The 15,786-nt window shown below is 50.7% G+C and overlaps 3 protein-coding genes across 3 annotated transcripts; 1 reads left to right on the forward strand and 2 right to left on the reverse strand.

Moving 5' to 3' along the window:
- Nucleotides 1–2,980: 2,980 nt before the first annotated feature.
- POX_a00613 (uncharacterized protein) lies at nt 2,981–4,839 on the reverse strand (the record flags this gene model as incomplete). Its single annotated transcript, XM_050109552.1, has 2 exons — nt 2,981–3,384; nt 3,516–4,839. 2 exons carry the CDS (start codon nt 4,837–4,839, stop codon nt 2,981–2,983), a joined length of 1,728 nt encoding a protein of 575 aa, XP_049973320.1.
- Nucleotides 4,840–7,901: 3,062 nt separating this feature from the next.
- POX_a00614 (uncharacterized protein) lies at nt 7,902–8,111 on the forward strand (the record flags this gene model as incomplete). Its single annotated transcript, XM_050109553.1, has 1 exon — nt 7,902–8,111. The coding sequence occupies one exon, from the start codon at nt 7,902–7,904 to the stop codon at nt 8,109–8,111; it is 210 nt and encodes a 69-aa protein (XP_049973321.1).
- A 6,283-nt stretch (nt 8,112–14,394) lies between these two features.
- On the reverse strand, nt 14,395–15,777 carry POX_a00615 (uncharacterized protein; the record flags this gene model as incomplete). The annotated part of the gene is made up of 1 exon (XM_050109554.1): nt 14,395–15,777. One exon carries the CDS (start codon nt 15,775–15,777, stop codon nt 14,395–14,397), a length of 1,383 nt encoding a protein of 460 aa, XP_049973322.1.
- Nucleotides 15,778–15,786: the final 9 nt, after the last annotated feature.

Genomic DNA, 15,786 nt, shown 5'->3' on the forward strand with positions numbered 1-15,786 from the left:
TTTTAGTGTTGCACGTTTCTCGTTGCTCGGGGGGGAAAAGATCACCTGCTCGATAGTTTGCACAGCGTTGAGAAAGCACCACTCAACTGACAGAGAATGGCGGCCCCTGAAATAAGCGGACGAAGGTCCAAGACTATCCACAATGCCCAGTAAGAAGCCTCACCTCACTGAGATGCCCATCACACTGTAAAACTAATATCAACGTACCAGTTGGCTGAGTCTGTTCCTTCATTATCGTGGTTCCGTGCATGGGCCTCGTGGGCGGCGTTTTACTGTCCACTCAAGCGCGCCACAGCCGCCGTTGCCATTTTCGACTACTTTAATACTAGACTGGGAATAACAGCCGGTGATTTCATCGACGAAGCTTTGTTGGCCCTCGAGAGGATGTCACCACCTCTGGGCCCATTCCTCATACAGAGCATCGACTCCGCTCAAAATTCACCCCGTTTCCGTTGGTGTTGGTGCCGTCCAGGGCTCTATCCGATGATGGTCCAGGGGCCACCGTGCTTACCACCGCTACACCGACACAGAAAGAAAACCATGTGCTTGTGCGCAGGGACTTCTGGTACACCCATCTGGGCTGGATGGTGATGCAGTAAGTCCCCAAGCAATACGGCCGGGTCAATATTACCGATTTCAACAAGGACCCGGTTGTGGTGTGGCAGTATGGCCCGATAACATGGGCGATCTGGACATGGAAACAGCTCGGCCTGGCATACAATCTCAAGGAATTCAAGGCAAGTTAGATTGAAATAGCAAGACTCCAGCAGTTGCAAAAAAAGAAAGAAAGAAAAAAAAAGCTGAATATCAAGCGGTCGACACCCGTGGCACCCCTATTTCCTAACTGCCCGTGATAACTTGAGATGAATTCAAGGCTGAGTCTGCTAAGTCCGATGGCAGGGCAATGGTGACAATCACCGATGTGGCTCATAAAATCTCTCATTTGATCAAAGAGCACCTTGGTGGCAAAGCGCTCATTGCCTCGGCTATTGGTAAGAATGCAACAGCTACCTTCAACGGTGAAGTTTATTGGCATTCGAATGCGACGCACAAATTGCTATCTACAATGCGCGTGGACGTTATTTATGGAGGTGGGGGGAGGTGCAGATCTGAAAGTGCGCTTCCTCCGAGAGACTGGATGGTTTCATTTGGAAGAAGTTGGAGAGCAAAAGGTTCACTTTCAGAATTTTGAGCGCTACTGTCTCCCTGGCCACTTAGTGAAGTCGATATTGGAAGCTGCATCCTGACATGATTGGGATCAGCGCTGCGCATGCGATTGCACCTCATTTGAATCATACAACTTTTGAGTAGTGCCAAATATGCGCTTTTCGACGAATTTCCATCTACCCTCTTCAAATGCTGCAGCTGTTTGCGGCAAACACGCAATGTGTCTCAATATCTTGCATCTCGTGTCCTGTCTGTTGCATTATCGATCACGTCTTTCCAGTGATGCAGGGCAACAACACGTTGATTTTGAAAATCGGCAGGTTTCAATATAAGATTTTAGCCCTACAGCGGATGGGGGAATCAGTATCAACATACGATTCATTAGTGTCCCGAGGTTTTCTACTTGGCCCTCATAGGAATAGATTCGCTTACGAAGGAACGACGGATCGAATAATTGTTTTTTTTTCCCAATAGAAGATGTGCGCGGGAAATACTCCAGATTTAGAAGATCTTGAGGATTGTCAGAAAACCATCCTACCTACTTCTCTTTGAATACGGTTTCCTGCGTCAAAACCTCAATAGATCCAGTTTTCTCATGACGGGTCGCGCCGCAATCGCTTTTGACTTTGAAGTCGCAGTTGTTAAAGAATCTGTGGGAGTAAAAGTCAAAAGCCCTACTCCAGGTACCCACCCAGCAAAGAAAATAGTACAGTCGAGTAACCCGACCATTCCACCCACCAAGAACCTTAGCCACCTCTAGACACATACGTACGTACTCACATACGTACGCACTACCAACCCTCTCACCATTAAACCCACTACATCCACGGTAGACACACGCAATATCCAAAATAACCCAGAGACTAGACTTCCACGAACCCACTATTCAAGGAAAATAACACACACAATTCCTCCCGTCTCGACCGGATCCAGACACTCCATGCACTATTCCACTCGAAGGACTCGGCAATCCTCATGTTTCTCAGCTACCGAGAAGGAGTCGGGCGTCGCGGCCTTTTTTTTTCCTTTCTGTTTAGTAGCTTTTCAATTAGGGGGTCATTTCCGTCCGATTCGAGAGAGGGGCGAGTTTTGTGCTGGGCTGTGTTGCATAATCTGTCGACTGGAGGGTCTCGCCCTGTTGTTGCTTTTGACGAGTCTGGACTTTGCTTGGACTTTGCTTGGACTTGGACTATTGGGATTCTCGGCAAGTCGGAGAGCCGAGGTGGAGTTGGAGTTTCGGGAGGACTCCGGCTTTTGTGGGGCGGTTGGAAAAGAGGGCGTGGAGATGTGGGGAGGGAGGGAGGAAGAAGGAGGGGATGTGGGTGTGGGTGTGGGTGTGGATGATAGAATGAGGGCGTTTCTACAGTAGGGATAGTCATTATGGAAGATGGCAGAGACATTGGGATGGTTCTATAGCTGAAGTTGGGGAGAAATTTTGAAGTGGGGGGAATGGATGGGAAAGATCCAGTGAGAAAGGTGGCTGTCAATGCACTCCAGTTGTCCTAGGTAGCATCAATTCTTTGCTATTTGAATTTCCATGTCCCCAGATAGGAGTTAGTACTGGCACGAATGAAAAGGTATATCTGTCATGACGAGGCTCAATCAGAACCGTTCTCGTGGCAATACTCTAATAGACAAGCTGGCTATTCAAAATGAGAAGAATTCATCATATTCCAGGAAGGGGGAGGTCAAAATATCTCCGAATCGGCCATATTATATCTCGACCATAATTAATTCCACATTCAAGTCAATAACTCATTCACCAGAGCAACATTCATCGTGCCGGAGCAAAGCCCATGAGCGACCCAGCCTCTTAAGCGTGGTGAGTGGCCTCGACCTCCTCGGTGATGGGCTGCTTCTCGCCCTTGAGGTCCTCGACGTTCTCGACGCCAGCCAGACCCAACTCGGCGTAGATGCGCTCCATGCGAGCACGGTCCGCCTCGGCAATACTCTCCTTGGCGCCGCCGAAGAAGATATCCAACTCCTCCAGAGTCTTGTCCTTGGTCTCGGGAGCAAACTTCCAAATGAATAAACCACCCAGCGCACTGAAGATGGCAAAGAAGATGTAGGTACCGTACTTCATCGAGTCCAGCATGTCCTTGGTGGTCAGACCGATGATGAAGTTGAACATCCAGTTGGTGGAAGCGACGATGGCGACACCACGGGAACGCTGACTGTTGGGGAAGATTTCCTGAGTCAAGACCCAAGCAACGGGACCTAGCGAGTGAGACTACCTGTCAGTATTTCATGTCGGATGGCAAAGTGGACTGGTGGGGGAAAAGACAGGGGGGAAGGGGAGAAAAAAAGAAAGAAAAATAGGTGATCAATGATGATCCATTCGGACTTACCCCAAGAGTAGGCAAAGTTGACGGCAAACAGCCAGATGAAGGCGATGGCAACCCAACCTTGGGTCTGTGCCAGACCCTCCTTCTTGTCCCATTCGGGCTTGTAGACACCCTCGACGGCGGCAACGACGATGTGACACAGGAACATACCGGCGGCACCGGTGATGAGGAAAGTCTTACGACCGAACTTGTCCAGGAAACCGACGGCGGGGAGAGTGAAGATGATCTGCAGGATACCAGTGACACCGGTGGCCAACAGGGTGGTCTTGGTGGAGGAGAAACCGAAACTGCTGAAAATCTGGGGCGCATAGTACAGAACAGCGTTGATACCGGTGAACTGCTGGCAAATCATGGTTCCGCAACCGAGCATCAGACGCTTGAACATGTTGGGGGCGAACAGAGCCTTCCAGGGAGCAAGAGCACCACCGGAGCCGACCATCTCACGCTCGGTCTCCTCATCGAACTTCACGGCAGCCAAGATCTCGAGGAACTCGGCCTGGACCAGGGGGTCGTGGGGAGGGAGACGGCGGAGCTTGGAGAGAGCGGTACGGGCCTCCTCCTCGCGGTGCTTCATCATCAACCAACGAGGGGAGAAGGGGAAGAAGAACATGCCAAAGAAGAGAATCCAGGCGGGGATGATCTGGAGACCCAGCGGCAGACGCCAGGCAATGGTCTTCTGGCCCAAGCAGGTGTGACCGTGGTTCTGAGCCGAGTTGTAGGTGTGATCGGGGAGGTAGGGGTTGGCAATGCCCTCGGGGTTGCAGGTGTTGCCACCGACGAACTGCATACCGTAGTCCAGCCAGAAGGAGATGGCGGTACCGATGGTGATGGACAGTTGCTGGAGAGAGACCAGCGAACCACGCAGCTCAGGAGGCGCAATCTCGGCCTGGTACAGTGGAATGACCATACTGAACATACCAATACCGATACCACCGACGATTCGGCCGGCGAAGAAGTAGGCGGGAGTCTGCGCACCAGTCTGCAGACCAGTACCGATAGTGAAGATAATCACCGCCGTCATCATAGCGTACTTTCGAGAGATGCGATCCGCAAGGACACCGTTGATCAACGCACCCGCCCAAGCACCAAGCTCGAGGGAGGCCACGAGCCAACCTTGAATGGTGGATCCGTCAAAGTACGGGAAGTGGTTCCTGAAGTTCTCCATGACCAGGACAGGGCCCATGACACCCTGATCGTAACCGTACATGATACATCCCAGAGAGGCGAACAGACAGGTCGAGAAGACATAAGGATTCTGCAGCATACCCACGAGACCGTGGGCCTTTTTGGCGTTGGCACGGCCAACGACCGACTGACTGACCGCCATCTTTTGCGCGTTGGGGCTCACTCGAGCGGATTGAGGATGGTGGTGAGCAAGATCAAGGAGGCGCGCGGGGGAGATGGGAAGAAGATACAACCAAGAAGGAGTGATCAACGAGCCTGGCAGAAGTCGTACTCTGAGGAGAGGCGGATCAGCGTGGGTTATATAGTCGTGTTTACAACCGTACCTCGCGTGCTGGTCACACGCCGTTTGCCCTGCGCCTTTTCCAGTACCTGCTCTTCTCCACAAACTCTTTCTGGGTTTCCACTTTTATTGCCTTTTTCTCTTCCCTTTTTTTTTCCTTTCCCCGTGTGAATTTTGATGTTATTTTTTTTTCTGTCATTTTCCCCCCTCTTTCCCGCGTCCCGCTCGCTCTTTTGCTGCTCTTCTTTTCCCCTCCACGGGGTCTAGCGCGAATCATGCCAGACACTTTCCCCGGATGAGGGAGTCTCCTCCGTGCTCTGCATCGGAATAGCATCCAATCAACATCCCTGATATATTCCCCGAGAAGACCAGTCACGGACCAACAGGATTGCCGATACCAGCACAGACTCAACGCGCACTAGTCACCAAGGTGGTTAGACTCGGGGGGAAGCATTCACACGGAGATGCGATACTCCAGAATGGTCCCGTTCGAGACCCAACCGAATATCAAAGGTGCGCCAACGCTAGTGAGCGCCACCAAGCTTTGGTGGCCATGAGTGAAGCACTCTTGTCCTACGCGTTGGCGTCACCTTGGCACATGGGCGCCGTGACAAGTCTTGTGGGCGAGCCTTGGTTGGCAACCAGAAAACTGATTGGCCGATACATCCTCTCTATCAGACAACATCGCATCGCACGATTCTGGCTTTCCGCTTGGAGGCCCGGCTGGTGAGGGTCTTTACAACCGCAGTGAATGGCTTCCTCTTGACCTTCCCCCCCTGCTTAGCGCTGACAGACAGGGTTCGGGGTCACTAGTTTCTGTAAGACCTCAGAACCCTAATTTGCCCTGCTTGGGCCGATATTAGACCGATGTCGATTGTACATGTGCTCGGGTTGCCATTCTGAAGCCGCGTCGGGGGCCCCATCCCGAACTTGTGAGACATCCAACGAACACCCAGACTCGCAGCGCCCCCTCCGAGCTCCTCGTGACGGAAATCTGGGACGGTGCGGAGGCGTTCACCCTTTTGGGTCATGATGGGGGGAACCCTTGGAGGCTAGAATGGGAGTTTGCGTCAAATGAGATGGCTCTTCCCAGAAATGGAACTTCGCTGACTCTGTCGCTTCGTCACTGACTGGACGACCAAAGCGCAAAATATGACAATGCCCTGTGGCGAGAACCTCAGAGAATCCTGGAGCCCCCCCCCCCCCCCCCCCCCCCCCCCCCCCCCCCCCCCCCCCCCATCGGGACGTGGCGCTCAAAGCCGAGAAACTGCTTCTAGAAGCAGAAGGTTCCTCGCGAAGCTCATTCTCAAATTCTGCACCAGATGGAATCATCGGGCAGATCTTGCCGGTCACTCGCTCACAGTTATGTTTGTCGGATTATCCGTCGGGTGTGAGGGGATACCAAGCCGTAGAGAGCACCGTCTACGGGGACGAGAAACACCCCCCGAGAGGGTAACATTCTAGAATGTGCACGCTCTACACGTTGTACGCGGGGCCCATAGACTTGGCACCATAGACGAATGCACGATCTTTTCCCCAGAGACACGAAATGCACATGAAAGGGATCCAGTCAGCGTTCCCGCCTCATGGTCCCCATCTTACCTGTCTTCTTCAGCGGAAAGCCGTACGACAAAGGTTCGGCATCTGCTCAGCGCTCGGTCTGGCATTGACACCATTCGGGGAACCGAGTCCTTTGTGGGGAGAAGACGTAACCAGACTTCTGTTTTTCTTGTTCCATAGGGGGTGGCAAAGGCACCGTGACACGCGAAACCTGGAGAGAACATGGTCTGAGGCTACAGCACCAGGCCGGTTTCAGAGGCCCGGTGAGCAGGGGATCGCAGGGGGATGACAGGTCGGGGAAGAGTTGATCTGGGGAGGGGCTGTAGTATTCTGTATTCTTGGGGGATGAGACTCCATTTCTTGACTCGCTAGGGCGTTCTGGGCTCAAGTGTCATCGAGCGTGTATCTTCTCATCTCCCTATCTTCCCCATCACTCATCTCCGCTTGGACTGGGGCAGACACCAGATAGCCGGGGATGGAGATGAACATGCAGTCTGGAGAACACTCCACTCCCCTGGAGCCATTTCCACATTGGATCATTGGCAGGGGATCTGGAGATGTCGGCGAAAGCAGAGAAAAGTGAATGAAAGAGAGGGGCAGACCGGGGGGCCTGGTTTGTCGTCTGCCAATCCTTGGTCGATGTCGTACTCCTCTCGTGCTCTCATCGCGGCGTGAGCCAACCACCGACCGTCTGATGCCGGCCGATCCGGCCAACTGCATCGATATCCCTGCTCATAGGAGAGGGGAGTGACCAGTCAGCATTCGCACGGTTGGTGGACTCGGGACAATGTTGCTCGACGGTCTCTCTCTCTCTCTATCGGACTGAGCCGAATGGGCCCAGAGATCCAATGGGACCCGTCCGATGGCTCCGTCCCTGGTTCGGGTCTAACCGAAGAGGAGCCCCCTTCGTGATCGTCATTCGACAGGCACGGGGGAAAAAAAAGATGGGGAGTGGAGAAGAGCCAAGAGGGGGGGGGGCACAAGGGAAGTGGCACTAAGCCTGGAATTGGGTGACGCAGGATGGCACGGAAGACGGAAGACGGAAGATGGATCAAGCGACGGCTGAGAACTCGGGAATGGACATGAGCAGAGGACAGAACCCCCCAAAAAGAAAAACAAATCCAAAAAAATAAACGGAAAAAGAAAAGGAAGAGAAGCCGCGCCGTTCTTCGATGCAATTCCCTTTTTGGGTAATTGGCATGGCTTGGGCCGCCGTGCTTCTGGCCACGGCTGGAAGATCCAGGGAACGTGTTTTCCCTCTCGCTTAGAAGGTCATGGGCACGACTACTGCCGTTCTGGTACTGGATCGTGCATTACTGCATAGAGGTCCTCTTGTGGCACAATCGTCCTCGCCATTCTGGATCATGGAGGTGACTCTTCCCGAGTGCCATGCGAAGAGAGTGCTCCGAGGAGACACCTCCCCTTTGGCAATCTCGGACGGTCACTTTGTAGTCTACTTGTTGCATTCCCCGTGGGGACTGAGCTGCTACTCGGACTGGGGAGAAAGGGCAAAAAGCTGTGCCGCCAGGCGCCCCGTTGGGTGCGGGGAATTCGGATTGGGGCCGAAAACTTGAATCAGGCAGAGACTGGTGCACGCACCAAGCCTGAGCACCACGGACCAGCTTGAGGTAACCGACGGTGCTGACAATACCAGGGCAGCTGCAAATGTGGGGGATGAGAGTCATCTCTACCTGGTGAGCAGATGGTTTACCGCCATCGCGTGGTTGTTCCTCGAGCTCGATTTCAATTTCGATTTCGAGTTCGATCCCACAAAGACCTCATCAAGGAGAAAACTCGCGTCGCCTTCGCCATCGTCGTCATGACCAGTGCTCCACGGCTCCGACGGACATACCGTAAAAGGGAGGCTTATTTCCACATCCCCCACCAGCCGACGTCCACAATCGACCACGGGACCGGTCACAGACGGCGGGAAGGAGGAGACCTGCCAAGATGTCTTGATGGAAACTCTACCGGCGTGGCGTCCGCAGAGCAAGGCTTATGTCAGACATCAGCTCAATCTACCTAGGCCAGACTGGAGGCCGGTCGCATTGAGAGGTTCAGTATGGCCTCGGGATTATTGCAGAGCATGAGGCAACGTGGACCAGGATGCGGCGTTTGGGCAGGGATTAGAGAAATTCTAGAATATAACCATCATCGGTGGAGAGAGAGAGGGAGAGGACGAGAGAAGCGCGCGCACCTTTCAGGCTGCAATTTGCGCACGCGATGGCTGGAGTCTAGTGGCCGCGTCTTGACCCTCATCTGAGTTTGTTCCGCCAGGAAATCACTTCCAGAATGATTGGGAGGTATGATTATTATTATTATCCGCACCTTCTGCAGACAGGGTGGCTCCGCAGGTCCGATTCCAAGAATATGACTGTGAGTGGACAATAGTCGGCTTTGACAGACTTGGACGCTGACCGGTGCAGCAGCCTAACTCCATTCTCCATAAGGGAAAAGCAAAAGAAAAGAAAGGAAAAAAACAATTGCATTTCCCTTCTTCTCCACCTCGGCCTCTAGGGTTGAAGGCCTCGTTCAAGGTCAGCCATCAGCTGTCCATTTCCAAAACAGGTGCCTCTTTCTCTCCCTCTCTCTCTCTCTCGGTCATTATTCTCTCTGGTAGACATCCCAAAGGCCACTGAGAATGCCTTTAGTCCGACTCCTCCCATATCCTATCCGTGAGTGAGAGCTCGGGATGAAAGGGCGCCGTACTATACCGATCCGTCCTCTTTCTCCGGTCCACGTACCCATGCTATCCGTTCTCCTATCTCCAAAGGGGGCTAGCTCGCTCTATCTGTAACCCTGTGCATGAAATGACCCGTGAGCCTGACCAAGAGGAACCGGGACCTTGAAACGCATCGTGCTGACAACTTCTGGAAAAGATCGTCGCCGTGCTGACGCCCCATCGATCGATTGGTGCCATCTCTTTCCCCCTCCTGGTCCTAGGCAATCATGAGGTGCACACCACACATGAACGTCTCTTTCTCCACCAGAGTCATTGTACACTGGGGCAGACATGACCATTCAAAATTTTCGAACGATCTGGCGGAGGATGATTCGGAGATAAGCGAGACTCGAAAATGAGATTTGAAAAAAAAAAAAAAAAAAAGAACTACTTGAATAAAAAAGGGGGGCCGAAAAAAAAAGAACAGAAAACGTAGAGAAATGATCAAAAAGGACAACGAACAGACCGATCCCCTTCAAAGTCTGCACACCCATCCACTCAGACAAGATTCTTACATACCTAAGCTACAGCAGAGCTACGCGGAGAGGACGTGGATGTGACCCAATAATGAGAGCGTGTCACAAATCGAAAATCAACCGTGCATGAAAGTCCGATAAGATCCATGTTTCTTTCACATGCGAAAAAAGATAAATCTACGAGAAGATCGTGAGCGGACAACAAGCGACCCGCGGACTAATGCACCATGTCGCTTATATGCAATCTCTTGACTAGGATCTCGAGTCTACCACTCCCATGCATGAGCCTACATGTGGTCAATCTAAGGGACCTAGCTCTAAAAGAAAAAGTTACTAGGTACATAGAGCCCTATTTTGTATTGTCCAGAGTGTTTGTCACCCAGACATAGCAGAAAATAGAGGAAGGAACGAGGGATCTAATCATGGTCATTTCTACCCTTTTTATTTGTTTTTGCCCTTCTCTTGTATCTCGTCTACGATCATCCACATTGAACCCCATCGCCGCTTTGACATTACATCTGGCCATTTCAGGGAACAGACGCCTGGGTTGCAGTAGCGTGTTCCAGTCTACAAGTCGAGGCGCTAAGGTGGTGTCCTCTCTCCTGCAGGTGTGGCAACGTGCACGGCAGAGATTGCTCGTTCCAGCCACCTCCCCCTCCTCGGGGGGGGAGGTGGGGGAAATAGAGGGAAGAGGAAGAATGAAGGGGTTCCTCTGTCCCTGTAGTCCCGACGTGTAACCATCTGTAGGAACCTCCACTCTCTACACTCACAGTTCTTTGAATACTACGGCACGCTTCCCCTGCATCATCGTGTTGGCTTCCCGCGCTTGCAATATATCACCCCAGCCCAGGTTGTATTCCCTGCGATGAAATCTTGGCGCTTGATAAACCAATCTACGTGACTTGTTCCTGTATAGGTGTGCAGGTAGATGTTGCTACACATGGACACTGTCATTTGACTACCTTATATCTTCAAAGGCCACGGCCCAGGCCCAGGGAAGGAGTCTACTATTTATGTTGAGGCTGTGTTATCTTTCTGTTTTGATACCGGTTTATTCTTTTCTCTTGATAGACCGTGAATGTGAATTCCAGGCCTAAGAGCAGAAGATTGGTTTTAGATTATTGCTTTTTCCTATTGAGATTTGACTGTGAACCTTGATAGAGTATATGCTTGTTTCCGTTAAAAACTGTACATTAGGTATTGTATACAAGTGCATGTCGACGTGATTCATTCTCGAGCTAGAGGTGGATCAAGAGCCCTCCAAATGCAGAATCGATAAATGTCCAAAGTTAGACCCAAAGCTCATGTCAAGTTGGACGAGAATTGAGGTTTTAAATGCTACACCATAATCAATTTGCACCTCGCCCTCATAGATCTTCCAATCATTACACTTGATATATTTACCTCGCTCGTGAGACATGTTGAGTATACAGTTGCAATATTTGCGCCTATCCATTTTGCCAACCAAATGTAACGAGGGTGACAGACACCTTAAATATCTTACTTGTCGAGGATATCGAGAGGATATCCTTGTTTTGCGTAATTGAGCTTGACTACTTTCTTCTATCAATTCCAAGCTGAGATAGCTGGGCTTAGTTAAGAAGTCGCTTTTAGTGGCATGCCGGATTGACATTATTTGCATACTCAGATCAGTCTAAGCCTCTGACAGCCCGATACTTATTACAAACTATGCCTCATGAAGAATCTAGGAGTCTACATTTGAGCTTGTATGCGGAGGAGAGGTGTGCGATATGCCGATGTGTTGGGAGGATAGGTTTGGTCTTATTTATGCGTGTGACACTAGCATAAAAATGTTTGGCTCCCTCTACTGGCTTCTGAAGTTTTTGGGGAACAGATGGCATTGATAGAATTTCTGGTATTTTGGCAGGGTTTGTGCATTATACTTCCCTGCATAGAAGTGAGTACTAGGTCATCACTCATCAAGTCCACACCTCGAGAGACTGGTAGCTCTGAAGAGGTCTCTTTCATGATGCTTACCGCAGCAAGTAGGTTATACTACTAACATTAATTACAGGGCTTCACCCTTTATTACCTAGCCCCAGGGATCAGAAATCAACAATTTTTCCTAGGGTTCCGAATGAGAACGACGGGATGGTTATGATTTTATTTGACAAAGGCTTATTAGGGCTCATTTATACCACGATCGGGCTGACTCAACCCCACTCATAAATATTTGGTTAATTTTTTTTTCTTTGAATATGTTGATCCACAAATGATTTCCCCAAGTTTCCCGAGTCTCCTTTCTCAAGTCTTGTCTTTGGTGTCTTATGAGAATCCTGTCAGTTTCTTTCATGCAAGAGTACCCACAGTCACGTTACCCTATCTGTTCGGATTGACACTCTTGTTAGACTAGCAAGCAAGTATTACCGTGCATGCACCTACTGCTGCTGTGAGTATTACGTGAAGGCGACTGTCTTGTTTCAAAAAAAAAATGACATCCACGTCTTTCTCATACGGCTACTAGTTTTCAGATAAACCTAGCTACGTCAGCTAGAAGGAAACTTGAGGCGTATCATGTCTAAGTAAATTCCTGTGAGATAATCACAACAAGTCCTTACTATCATCTCTTTATAAAGAGAATCAGTACTTGGAATCATTTTATCAATTTTACTGTGTTAGTGTGAGAGGTCAACCTGAATCGGGTACCTGCATCCACATAATTACAATGACCACAAAGTTATCTTATATATCGAGACACTTCAGACGGGAGGGGCCGGGTTTCGGGCTGCAACATTCATTGATTCTAATAAATGAAGAAGTACGCTTTCTTATCCTTGTATATTCCACCAAACGGCGTTTGATAATCAAATAGACACTTTGGTCACCACACTTTACTGTCATTAGAGTTAGATAAAGACTCTTGTTGTAGCTTCAAAAGTAGATTCAAGGCACAGGTATTTTTTTGGGTGGATTGTCTCTCGTAACCATGCATTTGAATGATTTTGCCATGATCATTACCATCTTAGAGCTACACTGTCTTTCTAAAGGCTCAGACTAGAAGACATAGATTCTTACCTACTTCTGGTCATAAAGATACCAATACAAAATAGACTGCCGTCGAGGAAACTAATTTGTGAGCTCTGGAACATTGGTTTTTGTCCTATTTTGAATCTGTATATAGATCGTTGGAGTACTAACGAGAAAATAAAAGCGTGGGCCTTTAATCTGACCGTCTACCCACAGGACATATAGATGGACCATAATTGAATAACATAATACTGAATAACTCACAATGATATGCCCGGTCTACCAGTTTGAAGCCCGCCTGGACGTCAAGAAACATATTCTCCTATAGCTTGATATCTACAAGGACAGACTAGAAAAATATCTAAGACTCACAAAAAACATGAAAATACGAAAAATGAAAATGCAAAACAAAAATCGGGAAAAGGTGAAAAAAGAAACAAGAGTCAAGAAAAAGAAGAAGAAGAAAAGTCGCACATTCTCCTCAACAGGACCTGTTCTCCATCATAAAAGTATTCATCACCCTAAGTCGCGACGAATAAACACCCATACTCGACATTTACAGAAACACAGCTACTCCCTTCTGTCCTGCTTTTCTATTTAAAACTTCATCCATTCAGCATTTCCAACCTTTTACCAACCAAATCACCTTCATACTTTCCTTATTTCCACCGCCAAGGCGCGCAACTCATCCCCAAGCGCGCCATGTTTCCCCGTCTCCTGGCCCCTTGCGCGTCGAGAACCAACGAAGTCGTCGGTGACTGTAATGCTCGACCATATACGGTCGTGTTCCGGGCACGCGATCTCACGCTCCTTCAAGCTTCTACGCGTCATTTGGTTTGTGCCTGGGCAGTGGACAGAATATAGATATCGGCGCTCTCCTCGCCGTCATCCTGCTTTGTCTTGCTCTTGTCCCTTTCCACCTTTTGTGTTTTCCATCTACACTCTGTGAAAGGGAAGGGGGAGAAGAGACCAGATGCCGGCATTGGCATCATTAACAGGCCATGCAGAAGAACAACATGGCAGTATAGATCACTGTAGCAAGACCAATTGCGGCAGTAGCTTGCTCTCTGTGATCTACGTGCATATGATTGCCGGTGCTGGGTGGGGCTGTCAAGCCATGCGTCCTCGAATTATTCACGTATGCACACACACATATACAGTGACGAAATGAGGTAGGAGATGAAAGCCCGTGACAAATCACCATTTTTCCAGGTGAGTAGGAAAGGAGCTTCTCGCACTTAGCGCGTAAATCCGCGAGCTGATCAACGTGACTGAGACGTCAAAGCCGCGGGCGATGAGCATGGTCGTAGGTGACGCGAAGAGATACTTCTCTTGGATGTCGGGTATACTTGTGACTTTTCAGGTATGATAGAGAAGCAGTAAAAATGTCAGAAATCTACCTGAAATTTCAGAGAATAGACGCTTCGACTGACGTTGGAAGTTGATGATTTCCCGCGGCTTCGACGTTGAAGTCACGTCACTGGAGTTTGAGAATTACTCGAGGCGTGAGAGATGGAGAAATTGGATTCACTTGACAAGAAATTGAGCTATATGGAAAATTGTCGGGAGTTCCCCTCCCCAAAATTTCTCACCATCTTCAATCTCTCTATCTCCCCCCCCCCCCCGGTCCTTTTTCCACCTCCCCCTCCGTGTCTGTCTCCCCCCTTCCCTCTACCCGGCTTGCCAGGAGCGACGCCGTCTTGAAGCGCCGCTTACAATGCCCAGATCCGGATCCTGACCCAGCGATGCTTGTCTCAGCACATGGGCGATCATGAGGAGCCCCCGAGCAGCGGCGAGTTCGACTGCGTCATGCCCGTTCTGGTCTTGAATCGTCAAGTCCACTGGAGTTGGGCTTTCGGTCAAGAGCATGTTGGCTAGGGTCAGGCTCTTCAATCGAACTGCACAGTGCATCGGGGTGCCTCTGGCCGATACGCCGTTGACTTCTGCACCATGACGAAGGAGAAGCAAGACGACGGCCAGCAGGTCATTGGTGACCACTCGTAGTGGGACCATCTGGATCTGACCGAGCCCGACAGGATCTTCCGGGAGTGCACTGCTCAGTGCCACGTGCAGGACATTGTCACCTCCACCGGGTAAGGTGACGTTGATTGCGGCGCCTGCCTCAAGTAAGGCTTGCACCAGCAAGGGCCGGTGGAGGGCAAAGTGAAGCGGAGCCCAGCCGTCTGCATCTTGTGCATTCAGATCGATGCCGGGGAGACCGATGAGATGCATCGCCGTGCCCGAGTGACCGTCCAGCATGGCCTGGTGTAAAGCCGTTCGGGCCACCCCTTCGACATGGTTGAAGGTGGCACGATCAATCAGCGGGGTGAGGACTTCGGCGACGTCTCTGCGGTAGAAGATGACGCGGTGAAGGCAGATGCAAGAGTTGACTGCTGGATCAGCGGAGATCAACAGCTGCACCATTTCGATATCCCCCTTTTGAGCGGCACGGTCAAGTGGAGAAGTATAGCGGCCGGGGTCTGGAAGACAGGCACGAGCGCCTCGTTCCAGCAGCAATTTGGCAACCTCCATGTGGCCTTGCTCCACTGCGATACTGAGCATCCGCGCGCCACAGACGAGATACGCATCTGGGCTGAGGCCTCGGTCGAGGAGATTTTGAACGGCGTCTCTCTTGCCCTGGTGGACGACTCGACCAAAACGCTCTAATACCCAGGGGCAGTAATCCGGGGCCGAGGTTCTTCGACGGTGGCCGAATCGTTCTTCAAGGGATCCTAGGCTCCAGCGGGGGCGGAGAGTGGGTATGTCGACACCATGTTGCTGGCCCTCACTGAAGTTGAAGTTTGTTTCATACATGACTCGGGGCGCCAGAGCATGATCGGAGGCTCTCTTGGTGACCTCTGAGTCAAGCTGGTGATAGAACTTCCGAGAGGAGCGAGATAGGCGGCTTAAAGATGGGACGTCCAGATGTTGCCCGATCTCAAGAAGGAGTTCAGCGGGAAGATTGGCAAGCGCAGCTGGAAGGCGTGAAGGAGGATGATAAGGAGGGAGATGAATAGGGAGCTTTGCATCCAAACTATGACGTGAGAAGTCCATGACGATGGC

Source organism: Penicillium oxalicum, chromosome I (assembly GCF_001723175.1).
Source record: "Penicillium oxalicum strain HP7-1 chromosome I, whole genome shotgun sequence".
Taxonomy (NCBI): domain Eukaryota; kingdom Fungi; phylum Ascomycota; class Eurotiomycetes; order Eurotiales; family Aspergillaceae; genus Penicillium; species Penicillium oxalicum.